The sequence below is a fragment of the Miscanthus floridulus genome, chromosome 8 (genome assembly GCF_019320115.1).
Source record: "Miscanthus floridulus cultivar M001 chromosome 8, ASM1932011v1, whole genome shotgun sequence".
In the NCBI taxonomy this organism is placed as follows: domain Eukaryota; kingdom Viridiplantae; phylum Streptophyta; class Magnoliopsida; order Poales; family Poaceae; genus Miscanthus; species Miscanthus floridulus.
Window position 1 is genome coordinate 166,532,054 of NC_089587.1, and position 11,958 is coordinate 166,544,011.

Sequence of the window (11,958 nt, forward strand, 5' to 3'; positions counted from 1 at the left end):
GCTCCGGTCCTACTGACCGGACGCTGCTCCTCAGCGTCCGGTCGCCTGATGGTGGCCACGTGTCTCTTGCATTCAGTGGTGATCGTTTGATCTCAACGGTTGAAATGTTGACTGGACGCTCCAACAGAGCTAACCGGACGCTGGACCCTCAGCGTCCAGTCGTTTACAGTAAGGGTCCCAAACATGTTTTTGTCGACCGGATCCTGCCAGCGTCCGGTCACACTATGACTTCTTATAGTGCTGACCGACAACACGACCGGACGCAGCCCTTCAGCGTTCGGTCGCTGAGCGACCCAGCGTCCGGTCCTTTGACCGACACTAGCATCATTGTGACCAACTCCATTTCACCTCTAACTTCTTCACCCTTGCTCAAATGTGCCAATCACCAAGTGTATCACCTTGTGCACATGTGTTAGCATATTTTTCATAAACATTTTCAAGGGTGTTAGTTCTCCACTAGATCCTAAATGCATATGCAATGAGTTAGAGCATCTAGTGGCACTTTGATAACCGTATTTTGATACGAGTTTCACCCCTCTTAATAGTATGGCTATCAACCCTAAATGTGATCACACTCTCTAAGTGTCTTGATCACCAAAACAAAATAGCTCCTATGATTTATACCTTTGCCTTGAGCTTTTTGTTTTTCTCTTTCTTCTTTCTAAGTCCAAGCACTTGATCATCATCATGGTATCATCATCATCATGCTATGATCTTCACTTGCTTCATCACTTGGAGTATGCTACCTATCTCATGATCACTTGATAAACTAGGTTAGCACTTATGGTTTCATCAATTCACCAAAACCAAACTAGAGCTTTCAACAGGTAAGCAAAGTGTATTACCCAAGTTCAAGTTGGGGCTTATTTTCATAGGTTTGACCTCAACACTTTCATCACCACTTCAGAGATAAGGAACTAAAGCTCTTGATTATCACTTAACATGCTATGTTTGAGCTCAAACCCACTGCTTAACTGGTGACAAACACCTGGGGTGTTACACGGAGAGGCCACACCACCGCCACACGAGGCCAGGGGAGCTCGCGCTGCTGCACGCGCAAGGCTGGAGAGGCCTACATCACCGCTCATGCGAGGTTGGAGAGGGTTGTGTTGCCGTTGACGCTGGTTGTCGGAGAAGGACGATGAGATGAATCGACGCAGTGTGTGACGACAAATATTAGTGAAGAACCAGAGGTTGAAGACAAGGATAGTTTGGACATTTCCCCCACCCTCTCTCTCCACGAATCTGAGAAATGAATAAAATATTTTTTACCGTATGTTACGACAAAGAACCCCAAATTTGTAATGGAACTGGGTAAATTCCTCTTGTTGCAGTGCCCATCAGTATATTACACATTTTAATGGTGTCTTGCAGCAAAATTTCCCTAATTAAAATTACAAAAATACTAACATTTATAATACAAAATAAGTATCATTAGTAATTACAAAATATATCTTTATAATAAACTTATTTACATACATAAATAATAAATGTTAATACTATTCACTGTAAATTTGGTCAAACTTAAATTTATTTGACCGTTACTGATTTTATAATGGTATTTTTTGCGACGAAGGGAGTAGATGCTACTGGCATGTTTGGAACTTTGGATCGAGCAATGTTAGAGCATTTCTAAGAGCCTTTCTAAACTTTTCTCTCAAAATCATAATTTAGAGAGTCATTTGAGTAAAAATTGTTTTTATATTTTTTACCCTTCAATAACTTTTCTATATCTTATGCCTACTCTAGAGAGCCATATTCGCTTTCCATCTTTGGCTAGCGAGAAATCCGGAATAGAGGGTCTATATTTCGAGGTCCAATTAAAGCCGTTGTTGGAAGGTATTTTTTCACCAAAATCTTTATTCCTATATATTAGAAAATATATAAAAAGTCTATTAGTGATGCTCTTAATAGTTAGTAGCTAAAAATAATATTAGTGGATTCAAACAAACATGTTAATATAAACTAACTATTAGCTAGAGACAGCTAACTATTAGTCTCACTAGTAGGTTTAGGAGTGTCAATAGGTGCAAATAGTGCCACCAACTTATTATTAGCAATATATTAGGCGATCCATGGAGCTAACAGTTAGCTACTAATAATTAGCTCTTTTAATCTAAAGGTACAGCTAATAATCTAGCTAATTATTAGCCAATACCTAACTAACAGCTAAGAGTTGGACCATCTCTATTTCATATTCAAAGCGATTGCTCGCTGCATGAGTTGGACCATCTCTGGATGGAGAGAATATCTTACTAGTCGGGCCAAATCAGCTAATAGCAGCTAATAGTTAGGTGCTAATAACAACTAATAGTTAGCTAGCTAGCTATTACTAATATATTTAAACAGGACCATAGTAGATGGATCCTTACAGTTCCCTAGTAATAATTAGCTACTAAGAACATCTTCGATAGTTCCAAAAAAATAATTGGTAAATCAATGAGGTTTTCAAGTGACTAAAAAAAAGTTGAGAGTATATTTGTTAGGTTCCTCCAACATTTTCAAAAAAAAATTCACATAAAACATATAAGGCAATTTTAGATCAGAAATACCGAACTATTTTCATATCACCTTACCCACTTTTATATTTTCTTTCTCTTATATATATATATATATATATATATATATATATATATATCTGTGTGTGTGTATATATATATGTCTTGTTTCTTATTGCTCCCCACATCCTACCACCTCTTGCCCTCTTGCTTGGCCAATGCAAATGTCAACTATCTCTTCTCTTCTCTTCTGTCTACAACTAAAAAAACGGTAAAAGCTTTTGTCCACAAGGTTTTCACCACTGCGTGCATTGCGATCCATGACTCTCCTAGGGCCCAAAATCACGGACTTTCACAAAAATCAAGGAGCAAACGTCCACAGATTCTCTCGCAAAAATCATGGAGTCAGGGCGTGGGAAGATATATATTACAGAATATTTTCCTGGATTTTACCACTCGGTTATCTCATGTGCACCCTGTTCGCTTGTTGGTTTCAGCCAGCCCAAACCAGCCAGCCAACAGTGTTTTCCTCTCACAACAAACCAGCACCAGCCAGCCCAAACCAGCCCACAAACCAACCAGCGAACACGCCGGTGATCAAGATGGTTGATTTGTTTCCTTCTCATTCTCGTGGCAAATGATCACACAAAAACCGTTGCGGCCAACGATCAGGAAAAACCACTGCGGCCCTGTTCGCTTGGCTTATAAGTCGTACTTTTTCAGCCAACGAACAATATTTTTCTCTCACAACAAATCAGTCAATAGTATTTTCAGTCATGACTTATCAGTCAAGCGAACAGGGCTTACGTCTTAGAGCATCATCACATGGGGGCCCATGGGGGGTGTTGCATCCCCGACACAGCCCCCCTTGAATCCGCCCCTCAGTGCAGCACTACTTTTGCCCTACACATATAGGTGGTCAACTGGTATTGATCAGGGCCGAGCCGGCGAAAATTGGGGCCATGTACCAAACTATAAAATGAGGTCTTATCTCTTGATAGACAGAATTATAGTAATTATTATAAATTCTACATACATATCATGTAATGTATTTATCTCTCGGAACACGATAAATAATCATATATATGAAGGATAATTATAGTTTATAACATAATGATTGTTCGAAAAAACATTAGTTCATATAATGTTACGAAGGACAATAGAATTCAAAATTGGGGAAAAGATTAGAATTATCGAGTACTCTCTCCGTCCACAAACGAGTGCAATTTTAGCACAGTAAAAAGTTAAAATATCTCAAGTTTGACTAGCTATATATAAAATACATAATATTTATGACATCAAATAAATATTATTAGATTTTTCATGAGGTATACTTTCTAATATGTTTATTTGAGCATTAATGTTTTTTACTTATATATTTGGTTAAATATATTAGACACTTTGTACTCCTAACTCATATGTACTCTGTAGTACGTAGTATGTAGTATCGGTTAGTTTTCAGTGCTAATACATGATGGTAGTTTACGCTATGGGCTTGAATTGATCCCCTAGCGTTGCTGGTAGTCACTAGTACTAGTTTGCATGCGTCTCATGGCAAACTACCACAATGATGACTGGTAGCTGATACATTAGGATTTGGAGGCCCTAATAATCATGGGTCCTGTTCCCACGCACGGCTTGCACGTCCCTTGGCTCGGGCCTGGTATTGATGGACTGTCCAACGTGTGTTGACGAACTGTTCGACATGTGCTGATGGATTGTCCGTCTGTGCTATACCAGAAAGCATACTCACTGGATTAGAGAGAGAATGCTAGACAGACTGTCCGACAAGGCCGGATGGACCGTCTGACAGGTGGCTCTATTCCTAAGAAAATGTGGTTAAGTGTCTGACTCGACGCAGATGGACTGTCCATCAAAGTATGGTGAACATGAGAAAACCAAGTTTGTAGGTGGTAAGTGTGGTTTGGGTTCATGCACATCCAACAACTTGTCCAAGGGTGCTCCTAGGGTTCCTGGGAGTACATCTAAAGTGCATGTGCTCATTGTGCAAAAATGGAAGGTTTCTAGTGTTGTTTTAACCTGTGAGGCTTAAAAGAGATGCCATGTACATATGTGCAAGGAGATTATGCACAAAACTTGTTTTCTGGAAAGCACAAACTCAATGGAAGCTAATAAAATTTGTTTTTCGATTTTTAAAGCTCTAGAGACGCATTTATGGATTTAACAAGCTGAAATGCATTCATAATTCTAGTTGAAATTATAAATACAGTTTTGAATGTAAAGTCATTTTTTGTGATAGAGAATTTTATAAGGAAATCAACAAATTTATCTCATATTTTTTGGAGTTAAAATGACATTTTTATGAATTTTACAAGATCATGCATGCATATGGTTGTTTTGTTGTGTGAGGACAGAGTGTCCGACATGGAAAGATGGATTGTCTGACAAAACAAATAGAAATAGTGTGGTTCACTATATTCTGATATACAGTCGAGACTCGTTCAGCAGTCAGAACGACGGGAATGATTACGGTCGCATCCAAACACTGATTTGAGAGAGATTTGTTGATGTGGCTTTCCAGGGACGTGTGAAACTCATTTTGGGTGGTGATTCAGCATGCACCATCGTGTGAAACTCAATATTGATACTAAATTGTGTAGGAGTTGATCGTCTTAAGCTTGCAAGATACAACTGGAGATACTCTCATTAGACCTTCTTTTGTCCTAACTTATTTGCCAACCAGGCCGGATCCTAAGTGAAATAGTTTGATCGGGTAGTGTTTGTGGTTGACAGAATTTTTTAGCTATACTACTCACCCCTCTCTACTCTCTAGCCATCTAAAAATCCTTCCAGTGTTCTATCATTGACCTTCCTTGGGAGCTGGTGGAGCTGCTACATCATTTCTTTTAATATAAGTTGATCATTAAGACTTGAGTCTTGTAATATAAATTATGCCATACGATGTATACACTACTTTTGAGTTGTCATTAATGATATCGTATATATATGTGAAATCGATCCTGACGCACATTTGATCCTTAAAATTGGATGAAACAAAGGTCAAGATGTGCCCTGTGCCTTTGTGTTTGAGGAGGCAGATAGTAACTTTGATGGGCTTGGGCTGAACCAAAAAAAAAGATCAAATCCCATATGAACTCAGGCGGGCTACCCTGGCCCATCCTCACAAGAACCAGTCATCTAGCCAGGCACCTCCCATCATGCGGGGGAAGAAGAGGCCCACGAACTCGGGGTGTATTGGCAGCCACGTCTCCCCCAGCCGGAAAGCGTTGAGCAGCCCACGTTAAGGCCGTGCCAAGTCGGACTCCACTTACACCACCACGACCCGTGCCACGTGCACACCCACGCAAAAGCCGTTACCCCCTCGTCTCGTCCTGGGCTCCTCCTCTCAAAAGATCACAGAGAGAGAAAACGAAACGCCGTTGCCTCGCCTCCTCCCCACCCTCCCTCCCTCCCTGGTGCCCGTCACGTTCACCTCGTTCGCCCGCCCGCTCGTTCGCCGGTGGCGTCGCCCAGCTCGGCCTCCCGCTGCCCGCCGCCCGCGGCCCCCGGGCCGCCCGCTCGGTCCGCCACGGAGGCAAGGTAACCGTCGCCTTTCTCTCGATCGATCGTCTGTCTCGCGCCGATCGGCCGGGCACGCCATTGCGTCTCGGCGCGGCGCTTTTTCCATTCCTGTTTGGTTCGGTTTAGGCGGCGTATTCAAGAACATGCCGGTGCCCTTCTCTTCTCTTTTTTTTTTTTCATTCTCGTTTTCGTTTTCTTTTCGGGGGAGAGGAATTTCTGAAATTCCCTCGATTTTCTGGGGCCGCGAGATTGGGTTTCGCTGTCTCTGTTCCCGTCGCGTTAGTTTAGCTCCACGCGGTTTGCGCCCGTGCTTCACGGGCAGTTCTGTGACCAGCGTTCCAACGTCGGTTTTCGTTCTGATATCGCATTCTGGCTCTGTTTCCGCCATCCCTCTACAACTGAGTCGTCGAAGAAAGTACGAAGATTTTCTTTTCTTGGATTCACTACTCCCCTTATTTTTTAGATACTACAGTAGGGTAAACAACTGTTATATTGCTATATATCCGTTGTTCTTGTTCACTGTTCCATACGTACTTTCCTTTTTTTTTTCCTCTCCCCTGTTTCTGGTTTAGGTTCCTGGCGTATACTTGAGGCTTTCTTCTCCTTTCTGTGGCGTGTTCAAAAGTTTCCTTTTCTTTCACGAGTCAAGGCCCAAAATGTGCTGGCAAGATTAATGCATCCCTTGCAGGTTGCGTATCGGGTACCTTTCTCGTCTGCATATCTCTGTTGATCTTGTGGGGAAATGGGAGAATCATTCTTCCTCAATTTGGAGGTCCGGATTTTAGATTGGGTAGTATGTTCTTTTTTCGGTTATCTTCGTTTGTATCTCCTTGTTCAGTGTTTTCACTCATGTTCTATGAAGCAGCTGACAGGATGCATATGCTTCTTTGGATTTGCTTTGATATGGGATTATTTGTTTCTGCTCTTTTGGTATGCCTCCATTCTTGTTCTTGATGATGAATGACGCCTTATGTATGTTCATGGGTATAAATGCCCCATACGTGCAATTTAATAAATCAATATCTTCATTGAACCTCATAGAAAGAAATTTAAGTTTGAGGTGTGGTAAGTTAGGTGCAGAGGCCAGGCGTTAGAAGCGATCCAACTTTGGGGCTTTATAGTCATTTCCCTTCAGTTGGATAAAAAAACAGTTCCATGTGCTTTTTACCCAAAACAAATAAAAACCTGTAAAACGTGAATAAATACTATTTCCTTGGCCTCTTGCTCTTGTTTCCGTTTCATGAAAACCACTGTACTTAGTTTTGTCAATCAGAAAACTCAAGTTTAGTAAAGTCCACTTTGCTTTACTTTTGGGTATTCAGTGTCAGAAGTTAAGTAATCCTTGGGCCTTTTCTTGTGGCATCTGTTGTCATATCCCTGATCATTGCTCTTTATGCAAGTATAATCTTTTTCTCTAAGGGCTTTCTTTTCTCCTGCATGTAGGCTATGAGTTGGGAAGGTCTGAAGTTTACTATCTGTTCGGTATTAGCAAGGACGTGAAGTAAAAGTATCATATTCAAATTGTTCGTCGTGATTCCGAGCAGTTTTTTTTCTTTAGTGGATTTAAACCAGAAAACTGAAACTCCAAGAAATCTTAGGTTGGTTATTTCATTTATGGCATCTTCAGATGAATGAATAAAAATAATGTTTGTTGTAATCAAATATTCCTTTTTTTTTCTCATAAGGAACATTGGGACATTGAGTTGTGTGGTTCTTTAATAGTTATCTAGATGGTTTTCTTCCAATTTTATTTTTTTACTTATTCTTATCCCTTGGATTGTAGGAATTGGTTCTTTTATAGTACTTGACAGAAAAATCTCTTCCAGACATGGTGGCCTCTTTAGACAATGTGAGGGGCTTAACTTTGGCCATGTCATCTAGTGCATTCATTGGTTCTAGCTTTGTGATCAAGAAAGTTGGATTGAAGAAGGCTGGGGATAATGGAAGGCGTGCAGGTTGTGCCTCTTCCAAGCTTTGTTTTATTGAGGTATCATAAAAGCTATCTAATTAGGACAAACCATTGATATTGATAATGTATAGTGTTGTTCAAGCTGAGCTTCACATGAACATAACTCTTAATGCTTGATTAATGATATCTTTGTCTTTTGGGCTTTTATGTATATCCTGTGGATAATTCTGATTTCCTTTGTTATGCTGATGCACTGCAGCTTCTGGAGGTTTCTCATATCTATATGAGCCGTTATGGTGGTTGGGAATGATAACTAGTAAGTGTCAATTGAAATCATGTTTTCAAGGGAATTAGCAATTACATCATACTTTCTATATAGTACTTCTGGTTAGTAGTACACCTGTACTGCTATATCTATAGCTCATTGCAGTTCCATTTCTTATTAAGTTCTGTTGTTGATGTATATCTTATTGATATGCCTTTTAAGATGATTGGTTTCATGATTTCCTGAATTGTGTGACATTGATTGTAGTTATTCATTCTCCACTTGTGCACTTGCTTTGGAGCAGTAAAATTGGGTTTGTGTCTTAACTAAAGTTCCAACATGCAAATACCTACTTTGACTAGATTAGCACTTGGATCGCTCCATGCCGCTAGTGTTTTGCGTCTTCGACATAAATGCCAGAGGATCCAAGAGTTCTGCATCGTTTTTTTCTAATTGTAGTATAAAATGTTTGTAGAGCACTCTCCACATATTTGATACTGTATTCTTAAGTACGAGACACACACTAGTAATAGGAAACCATATTGGCTATTCTATTCGAATGAACAGAGAAGCATGCATATTTTTTAACTTGATATCTTCTTGGGAAATCTCTCATGCCTTAGTTCTAAATATACATGGGTTTCAACTAACCATGCTGTTTGAATCCTGTCATGGCACTTCTAGTTTTATGAATGATAGAAATCCAAAAGGTTTGTTAAGAGTCTACTGACTTCATTGCCAGTATTTGGAGCAATAAGGGGATGTTTATATCATCTGATGAAGAATCACTTGAAAGAAATCTAGAGCATCAAAGTGATTTATTGATCAATTTCTCTTTATTTTTCTTTTCAATTTGAAGGGGGACACTACTGCTATAATACCAGTGAAGTATAAAACAGTATTTCTGACAGTGATACTTATATGTTTAGGAACATTATATAATGATGAATCAGAAGCTCACTCTTACTAATCATTTTGTTTTACCTTGCAGTGATTCTAGGCGAGGTAGCCAATTTTGCAGCATATGCATTTGCCCCTGCCGTACTTGTTACTCCTCTAGGAGCTCTAAGCATCATATTTAGGTAGAGCTTTGCCATCTTCATAAATTTCCTTACATCTAGTGTTGTGTTCCTGTTTAATGTTTTGCTCATGCAGTGCAGTGCTCGCACACTTCATTCTGAAAGAAAATTTGCACATGTTTGGCATTGTTGGTTGCATACTATGCGTTGTTGGTTCCGTTGGTATAGTTTTGCATGCCCCAAAGGAGAGAAAAATTGATTCTATGAAGGAAATATGGCATCTTGCAACACAGCCAGGTAGCTAACTGATCTCCTGTCACTATGGAATTCAATACTAGGAAAACTTTGCCGACCTTTTTATTGTCTGCCTTTGTTCTGGTTTACTGGACTCTCTATGTTTATGTGTACGCATCATTTCTGACTTGCAGGTTTTATTGTTTATTCATGCGTGGCGGTGGCCTGCGTTCTTTTTTTGATATTCTGGGTTGTTGAACGCTCTGGGCACAGATTGATGCTTGTTTACATAGCAATCTGTTCATTAATGGGATCTCTTACGGTACATGAGAATTACATCACATTAATATTAGTAGATTATTTAAAAAATCGCTCATTTATCTTTTATTAACATAATTTTATGATTGGGCAGGTTATCAGTGTAAAAGCAGTTGCCATTGCTTTAAAACTATCATTTAGTGGATCAAATCAATTCATCTATGTTCAGACATGGTTCTTCATAGTAGTAGTCACTATTTGCTGCTTGGTGCAGTTAAACTACTTAAATAAGGTATCGAAGTGTTCTGGTGTATGGATACATTCTTGAAATTTGTTATCTGGAATTGTTGCAATTCTCCAATAATGTCATTCTGAGCTATGCATGAGTTTGATCATTTATTTCATTGCTATTCTCGGTCATGCCTTACGACATCGATACATAATTTGCATCATTTAGATTTGGTTTACTTGTCTAATTTCATTTCACTATGCAATCAAATAATCACCCTGTGACATCTTATTTTTGCATATTTCCAGACTTATTTCTTCCTTGAGTATATTAAACTGATATTCTGAGCAAGCACACACACACTAAAACAAATATATATTTTTAAGCATGGAATTGGTTAAGATGAAATCCCTTCAGAAATTTTTTGTCCACATCTGGAAATAATGCGACTTTCTTGTAACCCTTGCTAGTTGGCCATTAAATCATAAATAACCCACAATTCATTTTTGAAGATGGAAAAAATATGGTATTGAAGTTAATAGCCAGGCTGACATAACATGCAAAGAGAAATCTATGTTAAACTCGTCCTGCAACTCTTAATTGTGTTTTCTTTTCATCCTCTTGTTACTTTGTAGGCTCTGGACTCGTTCAACACGGCTGTGGTTTCTCCTGTATACTACGTGATGTTCACCATTCTTACCATTGTTGCGAACATGATCATGTACAAGGTGATTTCATTGTCCGCTTGCGCATATTTTTTTCATGGTATATTGGTCATAATTTTTTTTTCATTATTTCCTGCTCGCTGCCATAGCAAGTATTGGCTGATAGACTCCTTAATTGAGCGGCAGAGCTCCTGCCTTTTCCTTCAAAAATGTATTGGCAGATAGAGGACTAGTGGACTACTAGTTTGATGTTATTGCACTGTTATGGTTTATTGCTCTAGATAGATAATTTGAATCTTAAAGTGAGAGTGTATGAAACTAGATGTCTGCTATTCTCTTTTAGCTTGCAAACTATATGATCATAAACTGCTAATATGTTTCTAAAAGTTCTATTTTATGCAACCACTAGACATGCAAGCAAAGGGAGGGGAAAAAACTGATTTTCAGAGAAATTCCAACCAAAACTATTTATCAGTATGCCTTGTTTCATTTGGTCTTCCATTGCTATAGGGTTCCAGGCATATTATCCTGTATAAAACTGACATTTGTTTGTCATGGTTTTCCATCCTAGGACTGGGCCTCACAAACTGCAACACAGATCTCAACACAGCTATGTGGGTTTGTGACCATTGTCGCGGGGACTTTTCTGCTTCACAAGACTAGGGATATGGGGAATCCACCACCGCCTGACCAAATGTGCCTGGAAGAAGCCGGAGAATGTGCTCCACGGTCAATGAACAGCTCTAGCTGAACACACATAAGATGTTAAAATCTCAGAGCCTCTATAGACCGAATTGGAGTTTTGAGCTGTATGGTGACCTTTGTATATTAGGAAGGAGTGAAGATTGGAGTGCCTAGTAGTTGGACATACCGATGAAGTTTTACGTTTTCTGCACCAAGAAAGAATGAACTGTATGAAAGCATCGGAATCTTGCCAAGACATAGGATTCAAAATCTATATAGATGGATCGTTGACCTTTTTATTTAGAGTTCAAGGAACTTAGGCCATGTTTGGATCCATTAGCTGCTAATAGTTCATCGCTAATATTAGCTGCTGTTAGCCGGTTAGTTTGGTCCAACTAGTAAAATAGTTGCTAGTTAGGTATTCAGCTACCTTTGTTCAATAGCTTGTTATGCCATTTGTTTTCAAAGTTGTTACTGAGCATATATAGGGTAGAATAGACAGACACACCCAGGACCTTGTTTCTCCCCTAGTCCTATATCCTATGTGTTCTTAACCCTCAACTTCTTGCGGCCAATAGAAGATTATAAGATATCACGAGCCCCCGTTTGCTTGCATTAGGCAAAATGAGGCCTTGTTCAGAAGGCAAAAGTTTC

The 11,958-nt window shown here is 39.5% G+C and overlaps 1 protein-coding gene across 7 annotated transcripts; it reads left to right on the forward strand.

The window, feature by feature from the left end:
• Positions 1–5,920: 5,920 nt before the first annotated feature.
• Positions 5,921–11,744, forward strand: LOC136477490 (probable magnesium transporter NIPA2). 7 transcript variants are annotated; one of them, XM_066475669.1, is made up of 11 exons: positions 6,515–6,813; positions 6,907–6,971; positions 7,485–7,639; positions 7,825–7,996; positions 8,210–8,266; positions 9,207–9,297; positions 9,371–9,531; positions 9,663–9,790; positions 9,881–10,018; positions 10,591–10,683; positions 11,192–11,744. In XM_066475669.1, exons 4-11 carry the CDS (start codon positions 7,870–7,872, stop codon positions 11,369–11,371), a joined length of 975 nt encoding a protein of 324 aa, XP_066331766.1. In that variant the 5' UTR covers positions 6,515–6,813; positions 6,907–6,971; positions 7,485–7,639; positions 7,825–7,869; the 3' UTR covers positions 11,372–11,744. The 7 variants fall into 7 exon arrangements, with proteins under 7 accessions (XP_066331765.1, XP_066331768.1, XP_066331770.1 ...); XM_066475668.1 differs by lacking the exons at positions 6,515–6,813; positions 6,907–6,971 and adding an exon at positions 5,921–6,059; XM_066475670.1 differs by lacking the exon at positions 6,907–6,971 and having other exon boundaries at positions 6,511–6,741; positions 7,868–7,996.
• Positions 11,745–11,958: the final 214 nt, after the last annotated feature.